At 44.5% G+C, this 24,291-nt stretch overlaps 2 protein-coding genes across 2 annotated transcripts in view; one reads left to right on the top strand and one right to left on the bottom strand.

The window, feature by feature from the left end:
* Positions 1-2,076: 2,076 nt before the first annotated feature.
* Positions 2,077-2,649, top strand: CRH (corticotropin releasing hormone). The gene has a single exon (XM_061122826.1). It carries the CDS (start codon positions 2,077-2,079, stop codon positions 2,647-2,649), a length of 573 nt encoding a protein of 190 aa, XP_060978809.1.
* A 1,745-nt stretch (positions 2,650-4,394) lies between these two features.
* The window catches only part of TRIM55 (tripartite motif containing 55), a 58,697-nt gene continuing 38,800 nt past the window's right edge, over positions 4,395-24,291 (bottom strand). Inside the window, exons 9-11 of the mRNA XM_061122825.1 lie at positions 24,054-24,286; positions 22,480-22,767; positions 4,395-5,345 (exon numbers count right to left, since the gene is read on the bottom strand). Of these exons, the coding sequence (XP_060978808.1) occupies positions 5,223-5,345; positions 22,480-22,767; positions 24,054-24,286 (644 nt within the window). The 3' untranslated portion in view covers positions 4,395-5,222. The remainder of the gene's footprint in view (positions 5,346-22,479; positions 22,768-24,053; positions 24,287-24,291) is intronic.

The raw sequence follows: 24,291 nt of genomic DNA, 5'->3' as shown, positions 1-24,291 counted from the left end.
AATTTATAAAAAGAAAAGAATTAAAACAACAACAACCTGGGTACAGTATGGGCACTGTCATGGATGTTAATAGTATTTGGAAGTAAAATGAATGAGGTTATCATTTTTACAGGCTCAGCATTCATCAGTGAAAAACATGTAACTGATAAATTCAGCCCTATAATCAAGCAGTTTAAGTCTTTCCCAATATAGAATGGGAAGTTAGAATGGATGCTTCTGTCATTGGGCTTGCATTAAGGAGACTAGATAAAGATTGTTTAACTCAGTTACTCTTACTGGCCCTTTCTCTAATTTAGGGACAGAAAAGTCCACAGTTAATTTCAGATTCTGAGAGAAGAGACCAAGGAGGAACAGTGAGATTCTGGGAAACCTTAAAATCTTTGCTGCACTCCTCGCTGATTCTGCTTTGTGCCTCTTCATCGTGGGAGTAGCTCTTGCATCATTTAAAAAACTTGAGCAGTGTTTCAAGAGATTTCTTGGTCTTACCTCTGCAGACTCATAATTTCTTTATCTGTTCTTGGGAGGATAAAGCATCTAGAGCTTTAAAAGCTGGATGGCCCTGCAATCCCATCTCCTTGTTCTTCATTCTTTTCCAGGCAGAAAAGTAATGGGACATTTTGTCTCTAGCAGAGGGATATTTTCAGATGCTGAGGTATTGCCTGACACAACAGGTCAGAGGAGTTAGGTGGGAGAAGGGAGGGGAATGTCCAGAGTTACCCCCTATCACAGGACTGTGTGTTGATAGACTTCTCTTCCCCTCCTCTCCCCTCCCATTCACTCTCTTTTCTGACCTTCCATTTGGCCTTTCCTAGTAAGAAGAGGCCAGTATGTTTTCACACTTGGGAAATCTCATTCAAGAATTTTTGTCAATGGACAAGTCATAAGAAGCCCTTCCATTTTAGGGCTCGTTGACGTCATCAAGGAGGCGATAAATATCTGTTGATATAATTGGATGTGAGATTCAGTGTTGAGATAGCAAAAATTCTGCCCCTATTTCCCGGGCAGGGCCCTATGATTTATGCAGGAGCAGAGGCAGCGCGCAATCCAGCTGTCAAGAGAGCGTCAGCTTATTAGGCAAATGCTGCGTGGTTTCTGAAGAGGGTCGACACTATAAAATCCCCTTCCAGGCTCTGGTGTGGAGAAACTTAGAGCCCACGTCTGTGGAGAGACAGAAGAGAAAGAGAAGAGGAAAAGAACAGAGTGGGAAGAGAAAGGAGAAGGGAAGAGAACCCCTGAAAAAAAGCCCCAGAGACTTTCTCTGCAAAGAAGCGCTGCGCCCTGCTCACCTGCAGAAGCACCTCGGAAGGTAGGGAGCGCCTAGACGGAACTGTGCCTCCAACTTTGCACTGCCTGAGCTGCCAGGTTGTGCGCCGCGCTGCCGGCGGTTCCAAGGCGTGTGTGTGTGTGTGTGTGTGTGTGTGCGCGCGCGCGCCTTTTTGCGGGCCCGTGCCACAAGTTTCCGATAGGTAGTAGCTGAGATGCTACTAAAAGCAAACTTAGACGGCTGCTCAGCGTTACCTGAACTGGCAGTTATTCCTCGCTGTCTGTATAAACGAGCCCCCACCCATCGCGACCACCGAGAGACCGAAGGCAGGGATGGGAAGAGAGGGAAAGGCAGCAGTTCTCAGTTCGGAGAAAAATGCTGAAACATCCGGAAAGGGTGGTGGTGGGGTCGCGGGGAGGGAAGAATGTTTAGAGTCCTTGAGACCACGAATTTGCAGGTCTTCTTTAGAGCCCGGAAAATTGGTCTGGGGGAATCGTTAGACAGGAGACTCGGGGACCCTCCCTAAGTGAGTCTCGTAAGGAGAGTCGCTCCAGCCTGGCGCGGGACTGAGCCTTGGTGCCGCACCCTGCCCTTCCAAGCTGCTCCCCTTCTCGGTCTCACTCTAGCCCTGCAAGTCCTAATTCGGGCGCTTCAGCACCACGGACAGCGCCCCAGCCGCGCCTGGAGCTGGGTCTGTGGGTGTCGTCCTGCGGGAAGACTCCCAGTGGAGCTCAACTCTGATCAACTCTCTCTTTTTTTCTCTCTCATTCCGCCCTCTGCCCACCTCTGTACCGCAATTAGCGCCCCCTAACATGCGACTGCCGCTGCTCGTGTCTGTGGGTGTCCTGCTGGTGGCTCTGCTGCCCTCCCCGCCATGCAGGGCCCTCCTCAGCCGGGGGCCCATCCCGGGTGCCCGGCAAGCATCGCAGCACCCCCAGCCCCTGAGTTTCTTCCAGCCGCCGCCGCAGCCCCAGGAACCCCAGGCTCTGCCCACCCTACTCCGCGTTGGGGAGGAATACTTCCTCCGCCTGGGTAACCTCGGTGAGACCCGGGCTGCTCCGCTCTCTCCTGCCGCCTCGCCTCTCGCCAGCAGAAGCAACAGTCGCCTTTCTCCGGACAAGGTGGCCGCCAACTTTTTCAGAGCGCTGCTGCAGCCCCGGCGCCCGCTCGACAGCCCGGCGGATCCCGCCGAACGCGGCACAGAGAACGCCCTCGGCAGCCGCCAGGAGGCGCCGGCTGCCAGGAAGAGGAGATCCCAGGAACCTCCCATCTCCCTGGATCTCACCTTCCACCTCCTCCGAGAAGTCTTGGAAATGACCAAGGCCGATCAGTTAGCGCAGCAAGCTCATAGCAACAGGAAACTGTTGGACATTGCTGGGAAATGAAACGGTGCGTTTGGCTAAAAAGATTCTGTATTTAGCACAAAAGTGAATTTAAAAATCTAAAAATTAAAAAATAAAAATACAGTATTCTATACCATAGCATTGCTCTGATACCATCTGTTTATTTTTATATAGATTGAGATGTAGAGGATGTACAGCAAGAGCGCCCAGACTCCTTAATTAGCATGCACACAGTGTATTCATATACAGTAACAACGACAATATGTAATTTGTGTCCTGTACTTCTAGTTTCTACTTCCAGGTGTCTTTAATAGTGTTTTATAGAGAGTATAGACCCAGGGGAAAATGTTTTGAAGAAGTAGACCTAAGTCACCATACTGATTTTATTGTGTTTTGAGCCAAAAAGAATATCATTCTCTAGGGTGGGTGAGACAAAAATATGTAAGCTCTTTGAACCAGCTTTTCCTTGTAAACGTTTCAGTAATAAAACATCTTACCAATCCTTGATCAATTTGGCTCTGTAAGAGAATGCTGAATATTTATATTTCTAATAAAAGCTGCAAAGGTAATCATGACTTTATTTTTCCTCTCCAATGCTCACAGGGGAAAACTGAGCTCCTTACTTCCTACAAATTGACATCAACACAAGAATAAACAAAACTCCTGGCATTTTTATTTTCTGTTAAAACCATAAACATATGTCAGTGGCTCACACAAATCCTGCAACTACCTTGGACTCATCTCTGCACCTCAGATTACCCCTCTGAGGTTGAGTTCAATAATTTAGAAAGTTGTTGCAGTTCTGAGGCTTGGTAATTCTATAAATGAAATATTGATTCATAACAGAAATAACATTCAACCCTGATTAACTATAGAAAGTATTAGTCACTCATGAAAGTGTTAGTCGTTCAGTTGTGTCTGACTCTTTGCAATCCTATGGATGGTAGCCTGCTAGGCTCTTCTGTCCACGGACTTCTCCAGGCAAGAATACTGGAGTGGGTTGCCATTCCCTTCTCCAGCGGTTCTTCCCAACCCAGGGATCAAACTCGGGTCTCCTGCATTGCAGGCAGATTCTTTACCACCTGAGCCACCAGGGAAACCCCCTGATTTGTCATAAGATGTGACATAATTGGGGAGGACAGGAAAGGAAGAAAGGAAAAAGAGGTTAATGGCTGTGGCAAGGCTTCCCTCCAGTTAGAGGGCCAAAATGCTGCGTTGTTTTTTTTCTATGAGAAAGGTTCACTTTACCGAACTATTACTTTGGTACCGTTAAGTATTTTTTTTTCTAAGCTATTTTCCATTGCTGTCTTCTAATAGGAGAAACAATAACCTCTCCACTTAGAACAACTAAATGTAGTTGCTATAAAGTGCCCCTCGGGAACATTTTTCTTATAAAGCACAGTTCGACTTTAATAACTTTACAAACACCTCATTTATGCCTATGCCAACACTAATCTCTTTAATTCTTAGGAATATAAACTATCTCTATGCACTTCTAAAATCAAACAGTACCCCTAATACAGTTTACAATGCACTTGCCTTTGGTAGTTTAGTTATAACTTTAAAAATTCAATCGAGTGTTTAATATTTCAAAATCAATTTGGATGTACGAAGATGCCTATTCCCTTGAGACCCTTTAAATTCACTTGACTAATGTATTAATACAATGATATGAACACAATAAATCACTGTAAGACTAAGTTGTTAAAAACAGCATTTATTTAAGAGTTCATACAGAGTGAAGTTAAAACTTAACTTTACAAAACTTATGTTTTGAATGAGGTGTTATGGGGGGACAACACATGATTTAAATACATATATATGTACATGTATAATATGTATTGCGTGTGTATATATATATTTAAATACATGCAGTTGCTCTATAGTTCAGATTGGTGCCTCAGTGGATACATGAGACAGTAGACGGTTCCTGTTGAAAAGTCTTTTTCAGGTAAAGTACGTGATATCTGCATATTTGAAACTAAGATTAGAAAAATGTCACAAGAAATGTCCTTGGCCTTTGCCTTCTGGACTAGGAAAGTGTCACCAGAGACAAAGAACATTTCTGGATGTCCATCCAGCGACATCTGTTGTGGAAAAGAGAAAAGCTTTGTGAAGCATCTCATATCTTTGGTCAATGATTTACCTTTTGTCCATATATTGATAAATCGGTCACTTCTGAATTAACACTGAATTTCACTGACCACCTGCACTGTTAAAGAGGAAAGAGAATAACAGCTACTATGATATCAGAACAAAAGCCAGTACCTATTAGAGACGAGTGTAGTGCCCACTTCTTTCAACGCTTGCCACTTGTTACTGATGCACACACACACATACCACACCTACACACCCTTCATAACGTTTCCCACACAATAAAAAATTTGCATAAGATCAAGTTCCTTTTTTCCCCAATGCTTTTCTGCAACTTTCTTCTCAGAGCATTGTTCTCCCTCAATGTGTTAGCTAAGTCATCTGGAATTAAAGGGTATTTTTGGTAGAAATGTCATTCAGAGGTCCCTTTCATCATCTACATGATCCTAGTTTCATCTGGGTCCCTGCTGCCTTTGAGCATCTCAGCCAGGCAGACAGAGGTGCAGCAGTTGGAATGAATATCATTCATTGAGGGAGTTCAACCAGGAAAAGGAGAAGACGTGGCGAGCTGGCTCAGAATCAGCTCCGTTCCCGCTCCCTGAAGTGGCAGCCTGTCTCTGGAGGGGAGAGTTCTCAAATCCAGTCTGCAACAGAAGAAAACCTGCATCAGAGGGAAAAGAGGCCAGTCCTTTTCAAGCTGGTCCAGTCACTCTTCTACCGAGGAGAAAGGATAATAATAATTATATAGGACATAATTATTATTAGGAATGGAGAGCAAGCTCAGGTTATCTTGGCTGTGGCCAAGAGCCATGAAAGGATTTCACACGCAGGGGTAACAGTAATGCATGCAGTGGAGGAAAGTTCTAGGGAAAGAGTATAGGCTATTCTACTCTTTTTTAAATCGACCTGTATAGGATTTACTGAGATGAAAATCATATTAAAACTAACAGGAGTTTGGATTTAGAAAAGGCTAAGATAAAATCCTAAATTAAATGACTTTGCTACATCACATGACATAAATCTCTCCACTGCTAAATTAAGAATTTCTAAAAACATGTGAAAAATATATAAGTAAATTTTGCAAAACTGCAGGTTTTGAGAAAGGACTCCTTTCTCTAGGCAATAAAATCTACTAACATAAACATTTCTAATGAGGTATCTTTTATAGATACCAGACAAATCATAAGTTATGATTTTGAATCTAGTCTCGAAAGTGAAATGTATGCTTTGAGTTTAAAAAATAACAGTTTAGTAGAATCAGGGATACTCATAAAGAAGTCTTGCTGAAATGCAGTGTGTTGTAAAAACACAAACTCCTTACGTGGAAAGTATGACAAACACAGTTCTTCCTAGGAGAAACATCTAACATATTCTGATGACTTCACTGGTAAAGTTACCCTGTGAGATTAGAATGCTGCTGATACTAAAGCAATGAGGTGGGCACATGCATTCAACCCAGACACCCAGGGTGATTTTTTGAAGCTGCTATATGATTGGACAACATCCGGCACAGGCAAAGCACGACTTCAGTGAGTGTGTTGTTTTGTTGCCACTCAAAACAGTTTCAAGTGAAAAATGAGCGCTTGTCCTACACTTTACCTGATTTTGCCCTAAAGATATATTGGGGGGTAATGTTTCAAGTTCAGTAAAATTATCCCAAGTCCTTAAGGCTTTAGGATTACCCTTCCCCCTGTGATGTTGCTCCCTGATAAAAAGTTAAGGGGGGCCATAAAATCATATTAGCCATGGCATCATATTATTTTTATTAGAATAAAACTGAAGCAGGTAGTTTTCTATAAAGGAATAGCTGAGACATCAAGTGTGATTTGGCTTCTTTTTTAAAAAGGCTGTTATTAGATTCTGTTGGTAATGGGCTAGCTACCTGGATGTCCTTGAAGTTAAGGTGGAATAAACATCATCTTGACAGAGGTCCATCTAGTCAAAGCTATGGTTTTTCCAGTAGTCATATATGGATGTGAGAGTTGGACTATAAAGAACGCTGAGCACCGAAGAATTGCTGCTTTTGAACTGTGGACTGCAAGGAGGTCCAACCAGTCAATCCTAAAGGAAATCAGTTCTGAATATTCATTGGAAGGACTGATACTGAAGCTGAAACTCCAATACTTTGGCCACCTGATGCAAAGAACCGACTCATTGGAAAAGACCCAGATGCTGGGAAAGATCGAGGGCAGGAGGAGGAGGGGACGACAGAGGATGAGATGGTTGGATGGCATCACTGACGCGATGGACATGAGCTTGAGTAAACTCCAGGAGTTGGTGATGGACAGGGAGGTCTGGTGTGCTGCAGTCCATGGGGTTGCAAACAGTTGGACACAGCTCAGCAACTGAACTGACAGAACCTGTTTATGCATACCAAACTCTTCTCGTCCCCATCAGAGTCACCCTTACTCTCATGAATCCTAACAAAAAACCCAAGTGATCTGGGCACATCATTGATATGTAAAGCACTTTTTTTCTAGCCATTCTGTATGAATGAACAGTGAATTTTGCATAGATGAACGGACCATCAGGCTTCACTGTGTAGCCTCTTTTTCTTGAAGGCAACTTCTAATCTAGAGGAAACTTCTGTGACAGTTGTCCTGAAATATCTAAAGGGTGAAACTAGCTGTGTAAGGTATAGTCTGTGTGGGACAGAATCTTTGTGACACTGCTGGGGGTGTGCAAGCTATTTGAGATGGCTTTTGGAATTCGTATTTCTGTGCTTTTTTATATTCAAGATTAGAATCTGTGTGTTAGTCGTGTCCAACTCTGCGATCCCATGGATTTTAGTCCACCAGGCTCCTCTGTCCATGGAATTTCCCAGGCAAGAATACTGGAGTGGGTTGCCATGTCCTTCTCCAGGGGATCTTCCTGACCCATGGATTGAACCAGGCAGGTTCACACCTGATCTGAACCCAGGTCTCCTACATTGCAGGCAGATTCTTTACCATTGGTGCTACCCGGGAAGCCCAATGGAAAATCTATCTTCCATTTAAAATGTTTTAGCAGTTAATACCCTACAACCTTCAAACCTTGGTATCAAATAGTTTGGGTTCGCTGTTTTAACACCCTCACATTTCAGTCAGTTATTAGATTTTTCCTTCTAACAATATGGACAAATGCTATCTTTCAGGGAAGAAAGGCTGGTGCCAGAGTGGGGGCCAAGAGCAGAGATTATTCTGAGTATCTGTAGGTGATCACACTGTCTCCTTGGTCTTGTTTATGTGAATTTGAGGGTCCCCAACCATCTCAGCAAGGAAGTTTTATGCAAAGAGACTGAGCCTGGTTTCGAATCCCAGAATAACAATTCATTAGCAATATGACTCGGGCAAGACACTTAACCTCTCTGAGCCTTTTGTTTTCTCGTCTGTAAAACAGAGATGACACCCTATAACCTGCCTGCAAATGCAGGGGACATAAGAGACATGGGTTCAATCCCTGGGTCAGGAAATCCCCTAGAGGAGGGCATGGCAACCCACTTCAGGATTCTTGCCTGGAGAATCCCCATGGACAAAGGAGCCTGGCAGGCCATGGTCCATACATCACAAAGAGTCGGACACAACTGAAGTGACTTAGCACGCATGTACCCTATCCCACAAGGCTGTCGTAAGGACTGAATAAATAATGTACCTGAAGCACTTTGCACATGACTTACTTATATTAAGTGCTTCATAAATGTCATTTCCTTCCTTCCTTTCTTCTTTCTCATATTAGCGAAGAGGCTCCTCTTCCAGGCAGAATCACCTGGGGACTATTTGTGAGGAATGATACACAACAGCCGGACCCTCAGTAAAGAAAGACAGTTGTATTGGGGATGTTCATCTTTTCAGAACTGGACATCATGTATGTTTCAGTTCTTTTGGCATGTTGTAATCATGACTATCCATCACCCAGTCCAGTGTATCTCCATGTGGCCTGACTTTATATATGACTCTCTCATAAAGGAAGAATGAGTTAAAATTTTAGAAATCTTTCTATAAGCACAGTCTATTCAATCATAGGTTCTTCCCGGGTGACGCCAGTGGTAAAAGAACCTGTCTGCCAATGCAGGAGATGGAAGAGACACAGGTTTGATGCCTGTGTTAGGAAGATCTCCTGGAGGAGGGCATCGCAACCCACTCCAATATTCTTGCCTGGAAAAATCCCGTGGACAGAGGGCCTGGCAGGCTACAGTCCATGGAGTCACAGAGAGTTGGACATGACTGAGCATGCATGCACGCATTCAATCATAAGCAGACATTTTCCCTACAGCCTTCCTCAAGAGAATTTTATATATGCATTCCTTTAGTTTTCCAAATGCTGGCTCTCCTTCATCACAGGAAGTGCTGTTTCTTAGGAATACTGATGTCCCGTGAATCTGAACAAAGGACAGAGAATGATAAGCACTGATCTTCTCTACCTGCTTTTGAGTTTGTCCTGAGTTGGAGTTTGGTCCAAGGTGCATGACAAAGGGAAGAAAGGATTGTTAGTCCCATATTATTTCTAAATTTCACACATTTTCCTCAGGTAACAAATGAACAAACCTACAACCATCATTTAACACTGCTCTGTCAGCACAGGGCTTCAGATAAGAAGTATGAGTTTTAGTAATAAAATAAAACCAGGAGATAGAATAGGGAGACAGAGTTTTCCATCTCAACTGTGAGACCCAGTTCAGTCAAGATCCACAAAAGACCAGCAGAAGGGGGTGATACACCTTTGCTCAAAGGAAAGACTCTTTTTCTCAGATGAACTTGACCAGAAATTCTGGGTATTCATGAACCAGACTCAGAAACATAAAACCTTTTATTTTCCTTTGATTTATTTGCTGCTGCTATCAAATGTCCTTTGAAAGGGAATTAATGCAGTGTCAGATTATGGTACTAGAGTATCTTTTCCCTGCATAGAAGGGGAGGGTCATGAGAGGCGCTTTTACTCAGGGCTGAGTGATGTGTGGGCAGCATCCTTCTCATGTTATCATCTAGCGCCATTTCTTGCTGATGGAGATTGAGGAGCATGCATTCTCCCAGAGGCTTGTGGGCAATCTGTCCCTGAGTACAGGACAGTTCCAGGCTATGGCCAGTGTTGGCTTGGCCTGAATTCTGCATGGTACTTTGAAAAAGACTTTAATTAATTGCAGACATCAAGAATCAGGTGCAAGAACATGGAGAAAAAGAAACTCTTGTCACTGTTGGTGGGAATGTAAAATGGTGTAACAGAGCATCGCAGTTCCTCAAAATTTAAACATGGGATTACCATACAATCCAGCAATTCCATGTTTTGGTATATACCCCAAAGATCTGAAGGCAGGAACTCACACATATTTGTACCCTCATGCTTACAGTGGCACTATCACAACAGCTAAGAGGAAGCAACTTGAGTGTCCATCAATGGGTAAATAAACAAAATGTGGCATATACATACAATGGGATAGTGTTGTTGTTCAGTCGTGTCTGACTCTTTGCAACCCCACGGACTGCACTATGCCAGGCTTCCCTGTCCTTCATCATCTTCCAGAGCTTGCTTAAACTCATGTCCATTGAGTCGGTGACGCCATCCAACCATCTCATCCTCTGTCGCCTCCTTCTCCTCCTGCCCTCAATCTTCCCCAGCATCAGGGTCTTTTCCAATGAGTTGGTTTTTTGCATCAGGTGACCAAAGTATTGGCGCTTCAGCATCAGGCCTTCCAATGAATATTCAGGGCTGACTTCCTTTAGGGTTGACTGTTTTGATCTCCTTGCTGTCCAAAGGACTCTCAGGAGTCTTCTCCAGCACCACTCAATGTTAAACAGAAAGGAAATTCTGACACCTGCTGCAGCATGGGCGAACCTTGAGGATGTTATGCTGAGTGAAATAAGCAAGTCACTAAAAGCTACAGTACCACCCCACTATCTAGAGTCGTCAAATTCATCTAAACAGAAAGTAGAATGCTGCTTGCCAATGGCTGGGGAAGGAGACAATGGAAAGATGTTGTTTAATGAGTGCAGAGTTTCAGTTTTGCAAATGAAAAAGTTCCGGAGATTGGTTGCATAATAGTGGAAATTTACTTAGTGATACTGGGCTTCCCAGGTGGTTGAGTGGTAAAGAATCTGTCTGCCAATGCAGGAGATGCAGATTCGATGCCTGGGTTGGGAAGATCCCCTGGAGAAGGCAATGGCAATCTACGCCAGTATCCTTGCCTGAGAAATCCCATGGACAGAGGAGCCTGGTGGGCTGCAGTCCATGGGGTCACAGCAGAGACAGACATGGCTTAGTGACTGAGCATGAGTGCCTTTACCTACAGGCCTTGGTCCACTTGATTGAACAAAACGAAACAGATGCTTTCCTAATGTTTATGCAGGCATAAGTCAGGGTAGCCATGTTTATAAGAGGAATTACTTTTTGCTGGCCTAAAGTAAAAGAGTGAGCTGCACCAGGTCGTTGTAATGAGTGACCAGTGCCCTCAGGCTGCCTCTCAGCTTCCCAGGGCCTCCGTAGGTGCCAGCCTCAGCCCTTCTCCAAATGACCATCTCCTGTAGCACCCACGATTCTGATCCGTTACCTTGTACCTGTCCCATGTTCCATTCCCTCAGGCGTATCCAAGCGATACTAACTGATCAGATACATTGAATTGCAACCAAGAGACTGATGGATGCTGACAGCTTCAGGTCCACTCCTGCCAGATACCACTTTACCTAGAAATTGTCCTGCCTGACCCTGCGGGCTGGCTGCTGTATGTCAGTCACATGCCCGGCCGGGAAGAGGAGGGGGGCGGGCAGCGAGGACACTGTGTCCAGACCCCACCCTTGGACGGCTCCCTCCACTCTGCCGCTTCGAATGGCAATCACAAATTCTACCTGACGGAAGGATCTGGTTACCACTGCATGTTAAAAGCCAGTCTTTCTGGGCCAATCCAGAGGAAGCTCTGGCCTTCTACAATGAAAGCCATCTGCCTTAAAAGAATGACAGTGGGAAGGGTAAGGCTAGACTGGAGGCCGCTGGGTGGGTGACCACCAGGGTCTGTCCTGCACCTGCTGGGCTGAGTCAGAGAGTCAGAGCCAGATGCTGCAAACAGGTGTTAGGGGGAATGCTGAGGGCAGGGTTAGAGTGTTTATTCAGAGGGACTAAACCCAAGCACTGGCTGCTCCCTACTCAGCATTCCTGAACCTCGGGCCTTGGATAGCTTAAGCATCATGGATTCCAGGCTGGAAAAGAGAGGACAGCCAAGAGCCTGGGCCAGTCATCAAGGGCTGGGAAGTGCCTGGGGCCTGGTCTGTGACTCACAGCCAAGAGCCTAAGCCCCGGAAACTCGGTTGGGCAGGTCTATCCTGGGCATTTCTGTCACAGGGATACAGTCTTTACGGCTCAGTGGCAGAGCACTGAGGTAGGTCAGGACCGCAGCACAGAGCTGTGAATATACAGCACCCTCTCCGTGGACGCTGGAGGAAAGGATAAAGAAGACACACCCTCCCCTCCCTCAACACCAGGAGCCCTGGGAGGAAAACATTCACTAAAGGGCATTTTTCCCCTTAGGAGAATTCACAGCTGTGAGCACTGAGGGATGGAAGGGATGGATGGAGCGGATCTGGGGGCTTCACTGCCTTTAGCTGCCTCTGTCTTGCTCAGTTAGGGAAGATCAGAAACCAGGTCTATGAAACAAGAAGAAATTAAATTCACTCCTTTTTCTTAACCTGGAGGAAGATGTCTGGTGTACTTTGACTGGTGGACTTTGACTTTGGGCTGTTTCAAACACGGCCTCTAGGAATAGAGGGAGTTGGGGTGGGGGGCAGGAAGGAGAAGTGAATATGTCGATGTCACAGTTTTGCAGACATTTACAGTCAGCCTTCTTCTCAGGCATGGACCTGCCATTATGTGTCCAGCAGAGTGTGTGTGCTCAGCCTTTCTGAAAGGAGAACTTTATTACAAAGGATGCTAATTAGATTATCAACTCCTCACAGATAGGACTTCTTTGCATTGTGTGAAGGAAACAATAGGTCTTCCTCAAGAGCCATGGGAGGTCAATGGTATTGTTATGCCCAGTTCATGGACGAGAAAACACAGGATGGTTGAGGAACTGGCTCAGAGTAACTCTAAAGATAAAGTGCTGAGATCAGAACCCCAAAGGGAAAAGAGGCAGCCAGAGCTGCTGAGCATGAGAGATAGGCTGACTCCACCCCCACAAGTCAGAGATGGGGCGGAGGGGGCTCAGCAACTGAAGGACGGGTGCAGCGAGTAGGTGCCTAGAACTGACCTGTCTGTGCCAGTGTCGCGAGGGGTGAGTCAATGCAGAGAACCCTTGGTCACACTGTTTTTGCTTCCATCACATCAACCCTGATAAAGTGGGGATTCACCCACTTGCCCTAGATGTGGGTGTGACCTCCATTCTACTGCAGGCACGCACTTCGTGGTGGTGAACAAGGGGTCACTGAGCACCAGGCTCCCAGCTGCTCCATAATTTGGAGCAAGTCACTCACCCTCTGTGATCCTTTACTTAGAAATGAGGAAGTTTTATAATAACTGAATCACTTTGCTGTACCGCAGACGTTAACACCACTGTAAATCAATTATACTTCAACAAAACTAATTTTATGAAAAAATAACAGAAACAATGTCAAATTTTAAAAGTGAGGAAGTTAAAAAATTCCTACGGTGCAGGGTTGTTATGAGGTTTAAATGAGAGAATCTGTGAAAGACTTTGCACAGGATAGAGCAATGTGCACGTTAGTTATAGCCTTTGCCACACGGCACTGGTTTTTCAGATGCTTTGAACAGTGGTGGATTTGTTCTTTCCCTGTGGGTTCTAGTGGGGAAAAGGCATTTCATGGAAATCACTGAGATACATAAATAAAGGGAGAAAAATCCACAGGGTGCACAGCACTAATAAGGGCCTTAGGTTAGAACAGAATAACAAACATTAAAAAAACTACAGAAGTAAAACTCAAGTAGCTTTGTCATGACAACTCCCCCAGAAAGCTCTCCCAGGTGCCTATGTTACTCTTTTCATGGAATTGTGGGACTGCAGGCACATGTTGCCAGGGGAAATGAATTCATTGCACGGCTGCTGTTGCTAAGTCGCTTCAGTCATGTCTGACTCTATGCGACCCCATAGACAGCAGCCCACCAGGCTCCCCTGTCCCTGGGATTCTCCAGGCAAGAACACTGGAGTAGGCTGCCATTTCCTTCTCCAATGCATGAAAGTGAAAAGTGAAAGTGAAGTCGCCTAGTCGTGTCTGAACCTTAGCGACCCCATGGACTGCAGCCTACCAGGCTTCTCCGTCCATGGGATTTTCCAGGCAAGGGTACTGGAGAGGGGTGCCATTGCCTTCTCCATTCATTACACTGCTCACACGTAATTTACATTACATGTCCCTCTTTAAAACAGATACATCCATTTCAGCTTCCTATTCAAGTGACTATTACTAAGGAAGCTATTTGATCTTGAGAAATATAGCCTACAGTTTTAGTACAGATTTTGTTTTTTCTCTTCTAGTGTTAGTGGCTCAGTCATGTCTGACTCTTTGTGACCCCATGGACTGTAGCCCACCAGACTACTGTGTGCATGAGATCCTCCAAGCAAGAATACTGGAGTCGGTAGCCATTCCCTTCTCCAGGAGATCTTCCCAACCCAGGGACTGATCCCAGGTCTCCCGCATTGTAGGCAGATTCTTTACTGTCTGAGTCACCAGGGAAGCCCCTTCTAGAAAAGCCCCCAAATTGACACTTGCTAGGATATCACTTTCCCAGTAGGGGGGAAAAAAAAGAGAAAAGTGCAGTTGCAGGATACAAATGAAAAAGCAATAATAATATTAATGTAATAGTCTCATTAAAACTTACTTCTTTAAATAAAATCCTTCCTCTCTCCAAAATTTTTTCTATGTAAAAGTGCTTGCATTTCATTATCAGAACTTCTTATAACTTCCAGGAATATCAAGTCCTGGATAATATTATGCAGTAAATGTAGGCCTGAGTGCTGATCATTTTTTCTCTATTTTTACCAAGTGAAATTCCAGCATAGTCAGGGTGCCTGGCTTATCAGTGATTTGATTCATAAGCTTGAATCTCCTAATTTGTATAACACAAGCAGTTGCTCTCAGTAGAGATTTCTGTTTGAAAATAATTTGACACCCTGAATCCCTCAATTAAATTTAGAGAACATAGTTAAATTTTCATTCATTTCAGTTTGTTTTGGAAAATTAAATAGATCATTTCAAAGAACATAGGACCTGTAGTCACACTCATGGGAAATCATATTCTTGGTCTACTGCTTTATTTTTTAAAACATTCTCTGGTACCTTGTGAAATTAATCTCATGCAGGAAAGAAGCTTTTGCCTCAGGCATCGCTCACCACTGAGTCCCTAGTGGCAGGTGGACTTGATATTTACCCAAATCGGACTGAATGATTTGGTCTCAAAGGTTATTTGCATGAAAATTACTTTATCTTTTTGCATGTGATATCTTGTGGGGACCCACAGCTCCACATACCTGCTTTTCCTTGGAACACTGGCTACTGTTCATCCCAGTTTAAGAAAATATGGATATTTTCAAGGAGACTAAATCTTAGGTAGGGAAATTTGATAAGATCTCAGGTCTGGGGACACATGTATTGGTTTCTGAGAGTCTAGGAAATAAACCTTGGGCTTCAAGAAGAGAAGAGAATCTTGGCTAGTACCATGTTTCTTTCTTTCCCTCTTCCTTTCTTTCTTTCTTCTTTTCTTCCCTCTTCAAGAAATGTTTTTTTTTTTTTTTTCCCTGGAGGAGCACCTTTATAACCTCAAAGGACAACATTTATGGAACGGGAGCTGGGAACTAAGATGGCCACGGGCTGGTTTTCCTTGGAGACACTTCCTGCTCCGGACTTGCCCTCCACACACTGCTTTTGCTGTTTTAGGGTAGAGAATCCAAAGGTGTGGGTCACCCACATTGTCCCCGATGCTCTGTCTCTGAAATCATGATATATGCTAAGGGAAGCATCTGACAAACCTCAGGACAGGAGGAAGGACCACCTGCACCTTCTTGTCAGTCCTTGGGTGGGGAAACTTGTCAGCCAAGAGGACAAGCCCAGGGTTGGAAGGCCCTGGCCCATGCTGTGGGGGGAGTGGGGGGGGGCTCTGCAGTCCTGTGGAAACTGGTGTAGACAGCACAAGGAGTGAACTGGGACAGAAGCATGTCATTAAAATGTACAGACATCTTAGCTCATAAAGCAATTTACATCTACACTAAAAATAGGGCCCCAAAGACCTTAATCATCAGATTGTAAAGTTGAGCCCAGTCACTTAAAAGCATCAGGCACCTCGGCTGTCAAGACCTTGCTCTGCTAGGCCTTGTTGCTGGCTGTGGGAGGAAGGGGAGACAGGCGTGCTGGATTTAGGCTGTGAGTCTTCTTGTGGCCAGCTGTTTAGAACAGGTTAAGCTTTGTCAGTACCTTCCTCCTCCAGGCTACCCCCATCTGTCCTCTAACTTTTCTACCCTACCTTAAAGAATAGTATATGTGAACCCATTCAAGCAGGCAGACACAAAGAGTTATTTTTTTTAACACGTTCCTAGGGATAAACTCTTCGAGAAAATATAACAATGCTAATATAGGTACCTAAACAGAGTTTCAAAACACATAAGGCAAAACTGATAGAACTGCAAGGATAAATAGACAAATCCACAATTACAGTCAGAGATCTCAAAATTCCTCTCTTAGTAATTGATAAAACAAGTACATAGGAAATCAGTGAGGATATAATGAAACTGAACAACACTCACTGACCTGATGGACATTCATAGAACATTCCACCCAGCAACAACAGAAAATACAAGGTTTTCAACAGCACATGGAACATTCACCAAGTTAGCTTAGTACATTTTAAAAAAACTGGAACCATATAGACAATATTCTCTCTCCACAATGAAATCAAACCAAAAATCAAACAGAAAGAAATCTGGAAAATCGTAATTATGGCTGATTCATGTCTTATGGCAGAAACCAAGGCAACATTGTAAAGCAATTATCCTCCAATTAAAAAAGAAATCTGGAAAACCTCCATACAATGGAATACTAATCAGGAATATAAAGAAATGAGCTACTGATACATGCAACCAAATGGATGACTCAAGAATGATATGCCAAGTGAAAAAACCAGTCACAACAGCCTGTATATTGGATGTTTTCACCTATATGATCTTCTAGAACTGGTGAAACTACAATGACCAGCAAAATAGCAGCTGGGATGCCAGAAGGAGATTACCTGCAATGGCACATGAGGATAGAAATACTTTATAGCTTTACTGTGGCCTGTAGCCACACAATGCTACATACCTGTCAAAACCTACTGAACCTTACAATTAAAAAAGGTAAATTTTAAAAAATCACACTATTTTTCATCCCTTCATTCATCTAATCTTCTGTGACTACATTTACTGTGTACATTCTAAGTCCTTTGTTCTACTGGGCCATGAGGTTGAAGCACCAGTAGGTAGACTTCAGACCTGGATTTTATGGGGTTTATGGAATCTGAAAGGGTAATCACAGCTGTGTAAACATTCAGCTAAATTGGTGTCCAGGAGATGTGGAGATAGTCTGGGAATTAGGGATTTGTGTAATAGCTTCAAGGCAAGAAATACATTTGGGGAAATGTAGTAGGCTATCTAAATCTATTATTATTACATTTGCCAGAATGATCTGTCAGGTCTAAGTTCATAACCCTCCCAATGAAAACATCCTGAAACAATTTATAAGATTTTTAGTACCAGATTTTTCACTCTCTGATGTTGTGCAAATAGATGAATCCTTTCATCAAGCAGTTGTTTCATTTTCTTCATGAGAAAACTGAGGCTCAAAGAAATTAAGTGCCCAGAGTTGGGACTGAACTGAAGTCCTTCCTCTTGATTTCATAGATCTTTCCTGAGCCCCAGGCCTTAGCACAGTTTCTAACCAACTTGCTCATCTATTTTCAGGCTTGAGGAATGTGCGGTGGAAAGTGGATATTCTAATCTTGCAACTACGAATAGCTATGATATGGTAAAAGCTTTCAGGGTCCCTGACAACTACAGCTTCGTGCTCTGGTGAAATATGTGAGCTGTGGTTCTTTACGAGGCAGAAATGGCAGAGATTTTTAATGTCAAAAACCCCATCTTCACAGCAAATGGCTCTCTGTGTGCGTGTGTGTGTGTATGTGTGTGGGGCTGGGGTCCTCTGACCCTGAGGCAGCTGCCAGGGTCCAGCTCGAGTGTCAGCCAGAGCAGCTGCCAAGTTAATCTACCAAGCAGGGAGACATTTCTCCGGATATCCCTGTTCCCATCAAGTGGTTTGGACAAATTTCTCCAACCACAGTCACTAAACCTCACTGGGAAGGGTGAAGGGGAATGTGGAGGGGCTTTCAGTGTTGCTGCTCCTGCTTCTAGGAAAATCTAATTGCCACACATATTCCCAATAAAAATTCCAGTTGTCCTGGTGGGCATGGGGGTGGAACCTGTGCTAACACTCAGGTGCAATTAGCATGTAAGCAGTGTAGATGAGGCTCATAGAGGCTGCTTTTCAAGCGCAGCCAACCTGATCACAGTGCCCTCCCCACTTATCATTGCCCTGTCTTCTGAGGTTGACTGGGGCATGGTGCAGTTTCTTAAAAAAATATTTAAAAATTAACACAGGAAGTAGATCAGATATAATTGCCACCAAACTCTTTGTGTTGTCTGAGTGTACAACAGGCAGGGTCTAGAAGGGTGCGAACTTTGAGGGTGATTTTGCAGCTAAAGACCAGCTAATGTATAGGACCTTTGCACAGTGTGACACAGGCCTGAATTCAAACCTTGCTGAGCAGTTAGTCTTCTTGGAGAACCAAGGTGGGGAAGGCAACAGTGTGCCTCTGATCTAACAAAGAGCAGAATCCCGGGTCACCACCCATGCAGAGAGCTGGCGTCCGGTTTTTGCCATCACCAGTTTCTAACACATAATCTGCCTATGTCATTAGGTGAAGAGAGAATGTACATGCTATGGCATCAGAAATCACAGACAGCAAGAACAGGGTAGTTTTCACTGTGTGAATGTCCCTGAGGCAAGAACCAGGAAACATCTTCCTTCTTAAATGGATTGTGGTTCTGCTGATGGGGCTCAAGTGAGTTTACAGATTAGCAAGTGAGCCTGAGATGCTTCTGTCATTCTAAGGCCACCTTATTTCCCAGGATGGGTTAAAAGAGATAAGACCACCAGTGAATCAAGGAGATGTTCACGGAAAGACTAACGAAGTGTGAAATTCTAACAAGCTAACTTTGCATTGCATGCCTGGTCGCTCAGTCATATCTGACTCTTTGTGACCCCATGGACTGTAGCCTGCCAGGCTCCTCTGTCCAAGCAATTTTCCAGGCAAGAATACTGGAGCACGTTGCCATTTCCTACTCCACGGGAACTTTCTGACCCAGGGATTGAACCTGGGTCTCGGGCATTGCAAGCAGATTCTTTACCCTCTGAGCCACCAAGGAAGCCTTGTTTATCCCACAATATAATTAAATAAGAGCTGTAACCACCTTATATAGAGCCCATTTAAATATACCAATTTATATACCTTTATCTAAATTCCGCCAACTTCTATACCTTTAACTTTAGTTTTCATAAGACCTTGCATTGGACAAATATCTAGTGAGTTGAGTTCTGAGGCACTGAAGGTGAATCAGGCCTGCAAAACCTTCACAGGGATGGGGAATCTGATGCTGTGTTGAGGTCTCTATTAATCTGTCCATACCCCCTTTCAGGCAGGGATCAAAGAGTAGTCCTCCATCATAAACAGGTGCCCTTCTCTAGGTGAAAGGCTCTTTCTCAAACACCAAGTACTACCCAAGGTTCTTGGCAGTAGTGAAAGTCAATTCATCATACCCTATACCTACAACCCCACCCCCCTGCCTCACCCTCACGACAGGCATGTGAATGACAGCATCCATGACATGGGCTCCAATGGACAGCAGACAAGAAGCATGACTTTCCCCCCGCAGCCTCAGAGAAGCATTACAAGGACATATGGCAACAAACTCCCAAACCTGAACTCTCAGAATATAAACTGAACTCTTCAGACAATTATTCAGATCCACAGTTATTCAGGATATTCCAGTTATGCACGGACTTTTCTCTCCCTCCCCATTTGTCCCACTGAGCCCATGGCCAATAACTTCCTCCCACTGCTGTTCATCACAAATGACAGGAGGAGGAGTTATGCCGTTGAGCTGACAAAGACACTCAGAACATTCTATAATACACAGGTTATGGCTATTAGACACTGGGGTAGGTGCCATTCACACACAGTTATAGGCATGACAGGGACCTATGGGGGGCCTACTGCCATCGCTGAGTAGACAGCTAATGAGGCAGAAAGGAGCTAGGAGGGGAGCTTCCAGAAGAATCAGTGTCAACCCGGGAAAAGTCAGCGAGCCAGAAATAGCTGAGCCCTTTCAGCTCCGGTCACCCTGGATCACTTCTGAGCTACGGGCACAGGGAACTGGGTCTCAGGTCCAGCAGGGTCATTTACTCAAAAGTACGTGGGGTTTAAATCTTTAAATATGATTCATGATGCTGATAACATTCAAAAGGTTACGAAAGGAGTAAGATGGTTAGTCCCTAAACCTCCTAACAGTCATCAAGAAAAGGCTTGACTATGAGACAACATACCAAAAATAGTATACTCTCTGTTGGCTTTATGACTTCTCTTTGGTTCTAATTTGTTATAGCCAGTAAATGAACATTGGCCCTCTGGCTCCTTATTCGTTCAGATCTCACTTGGCCAAAATGCCCCCTATGTGACTGCACCTGGGCTCCCCTCTCTCAGGAGAGACACTGTGGACTCTGAGGGTGCAGAGAGAACCAGAAGTCCCCTGGTCCACCTGCCCACCAAAGCAGTTACCTGCCCACCTGGGTACCTCTCTGGTGAGGCAGATGACATGCTGCTACTGAACTGATGGAAACCTGCATAGTCCTGTATGAGGCCTTTGCTGGTCATCCATCTAAGAGCACAGACTACTCACAGCATTCTGGACACCTTTGGAAAATGGCCTCCTCTAATGGCTGTTCTGCCTGGAGAATCCCATGGACAGAGGAGCCTGGTGAGCTACAGTCCATGGGGTCGCAAAGAGTCGGACAGGACTGAGTGACTAACACTTTCTGTGGCTATTATGGAGGGTCCACTCCCACTGGATTACTGAATAATTGCCCAATGAGTCTCGTTCTGAGTCAGGATCCCCTTCCACGCAGGATTAGATGACGGAGTGATTCTCTTCAGGAAGGGGCTGTGAGGCCACGAGTAGTGCTTGGGAACTTGGTTCTTTTTAGATTGGCAGAGCCTCAGAATTGGGGGAGAAAGTCATCTCTGGGCCTACAGAAGAGAAACATTATGGAAGAGCTACATGAGATGTTAGTCAAGGGAAAAGAAAAGATTCCTACCCATTAAAGTAAAAATCAAGCATTGAATCTGACGCCAGATGTAGTGAAGTATAAGAAAAGCCACAAGTGCTAGGCAGATTCCTAACTCCTGTGAGAAAACAAGAAGAAAGCTTCACTGATATTATCACAAATAATATTTTCATCCTCATTCAGATGGATTTTTCATTTTCATTTCGATTGTGCTCCTATCTTGGGTTATTGTATTACTGTTTTTCTGCCTGACTCAATGTCCACTAAGTATGTAGGGAATCCCATAAACTTTCCAGAAATAAACTTCCCATCCATCTTTTAGAAAACTTTCTACTCCACTTTTTTTACAACCTAAAACAACCTTCAAAGGTTTCCTCACACCAAACATATCTTTTTTTGTCATTTTTCATTCGTGAAAATAAATACATGGCACGAAAGCATGTCCATCTTTGAATTTTCCAAAAATCATTTCCATTTATTACCTCATGGAAATCGAGGTTCACTTGAGCAGATAGTTAAGATAGGAAGAATTTTATGATTTTTGAAAAAATGCTATTTGTTGTTGAAATCACCTGATGACCCAGGAGCACGGAACTCGAGCATATTTTTTCCGTTAGCCCCTGTCTGGGCAACACCCACACGTCATTTAAGAATACTCATGGGTATGGAGTAACCATGAACATTCTTCCTTGTGAAGAAATTGTAGAAGATTTCTTCTATGGAATCTTTGAACCATGCAAACATCTATCCCAGTGTTAGAAAAAAGAAGTGAACTTCAAACTTGCATTTTGGTAAGGAAAAAAAAAAAAAAAAAAGAGGCATTAAAGGGCCCCTTAAAAAATTCCAAAGGAGGGAAGTCGATGTGCTTTTCTGCTTCCAGCAGCACATGCGTAGGAAGCACCAGTTTAATTAAGCCAAAACTATCTTTGTCCAGCCTTCACCAGCACACTCCCAAAACCAAAACCCAAGAATCAGAGGTTATTTTCCAGAGCCGACATAGAACTTGACTCAAACGTGCCTGCTGGGTGTTGGGAACGACACAGAAGCAAGTGATTAGTCTTTGGAAGCTAAAAGAGGACGCATAAAAGGCCCAACAAGGGCCAGTGGCCAGTGCAGAGGAGGACCAGGGACGCCAGCCAGTCACTGCAGACAAGCAGCTTTCACCTGCATGCCAAGGGGCCAGGCCCGCTTGCACTCCCGCCCCTGGGCAACCAGGTGTGAAGTCGCCACGCACGGGCAAAATGAAGTCAAATTGGTGTCTCTTTCACTTCATGTCAGGCTTTGAAAAACAAGCCAACTTGGGGTAGATGAGTTGTTCCCCTTATCCCCCAGGCCCCAGGTTCTCTCCGCCCCTTCAGAAGCCCTTCCTCTTTGCTGTCATCCCAGCGGGACCAGGCGGCGCAGGGAGCATTCAGACCCCAGAGCATTCATTGACACTAACCTGAGAAGTAGCTGCAGGTGAGCTAGCATCCTTACCACTCACTGCTGCCCTCTCCCTGGCTGCGGCTTCCGCCCCTTCAACCTTCCGCGCACGCGCATCCTCGGAAGCTGAAGGCCCTACGCGCCCGAGACTTCCGCTCCCTGGGGCGGAAGGTGGGTTGGCGGTGGATTTCCGGGTCTGGCCTTTATACCAACTAGGGTAAAGCAAGGGATCCGCAGTGTCCGTTGCTGCTGGGACTGGAGTTTCAGACTCTGTGGTCTGCTGGGAGCCAGTGGGCACCACCTCCCCCTTCACAGGATGGGTAAATTCAAAAGCAAAAAAAGAGAAAAGCAGTGGATTTTAGTTCCCTTCAGGCTTGCAAAGGGATAGCTCTCTGTGTGTGGGCCCGATCTTTTGCGTGTTTCAGCTCAGCCCACCCTCCAAGGGCTCAGGGCAAGGAATGCAGCCAGCATTCTTATCTCAGCATCTATTTGTGCCCGCTCTTCTTTCTTGGGCTTGTCTCACTAGACTGTGGCCTTGGTCAGGTAGAGAGCAGAGGCCTAGAACAAAGTTTGCTTATAAAATAGCAGATAATGGAAGAACTATTGACCAGAATGGCAAACTATTGACCAGAATTAATTTTTTGTATTATACATGGGTCCCCCAAAACCTCTTTTCTCAAACTCCAAATTGAAATCTAGTTGATCAAACCCAGCTGTCATTTAATTATCACATCCCGTTCGATTTCAGTGCAATTGGTACACCCAGAATTTCAAGATTCCGGGAATTATAAATAGTCTTTTAGCTTAGTTTCCTATGGAGACAGAGCATAAGATATAATTCCATCTCTGAGTTCCTTCTTTGCAGTTTTGTTTCTATAGATAATTCCAATCCACTTTGAAACCCAGACTTTTTTTTATATAAGTCTTCATTGCCCACAAACTCAACGGGTTGGGACCTGTCAAAGTGACATCTTAGAAAACATAAAGTCAGTCATAGGACAGCCACAGACAGTGTCTGGGATGAGCTAATTTCCTAAGAAATTTTTAAAAACAATTCTGTCAACACATCATTTCATCAAATGCCAGAGAAATAGGAAACCTCAGCTTCCTTTATTTGCCCATTGACGAAAAGCTATAGTTCTGTTTCAGGGTAAGCAACAGAGACAGAAACTAGCATGGTTTCTCTATTTAGTTTCTTTATTACCTACAGAAAATTCAAAGTTCTGAAAATAGAACCATTTTAATCTCTCAACCTATACCCTGTATCTATACTAAGAGTCAATGCCATGCTCTCATCTCTCTGAATTCACATGTTAAGACACACATACACAATTGCCATAGATTGCCTCAGATTTGAGGGTGGGAAAATTATGTGAAACTGAGTCTTGTCAACTGGTTATAACCACAAAGACCCTGCTGAATGCCCTAGAAGACTTTCTCCCTGACACTGTGATGGCCCTAAAATCTCGTGTCCTCCATACACAAACGCTTGGCATAGTGTTTCCTTTCCTTGAGGTAGAATAAATTGTTTGAGCTGCTAAGCAAGGAGGCACACCTGCATGTCCTGCAAGAGGGAACTCAGAACTGAGTTACCTGTGTCACCGGGGCTTCCACAGCAGGTAGCAGGGCTGGAGGGGGGTCCGGAGAGGAAACTGGGGGTGCCTCAGGGGCAGCCTGGAGCTCCGAGGTCGGTGGAGAGGGCTCCATGCCTTTCTCTGGACTCTCATCTCCCCCTGACGACTCAGTCCGGAGGTCTTCCACCTCTTCCACATCTACTCCCTCTTCTTCACCTTCTCCTTCTCCCTCTTCTTCTTCGTCTTCATCCTCTGAT

The sequence above is a fragment of the Dama dama genome, chromosome 21, assembly GCF_033118175.1.
Source record: "Dama dama isolate Ldn47 chromosome 21, ASM3311817v1, whole genome shotgun sequence".
Lineage (NCBI taxonomy): Eukaryota > Metazoa > Chordata > Mammalia > Artiodactyla > Cervidae > Dama > Dama dama.
This window is presented reverse-complemented; position numbering and strand designations above follow the sequence as displayed.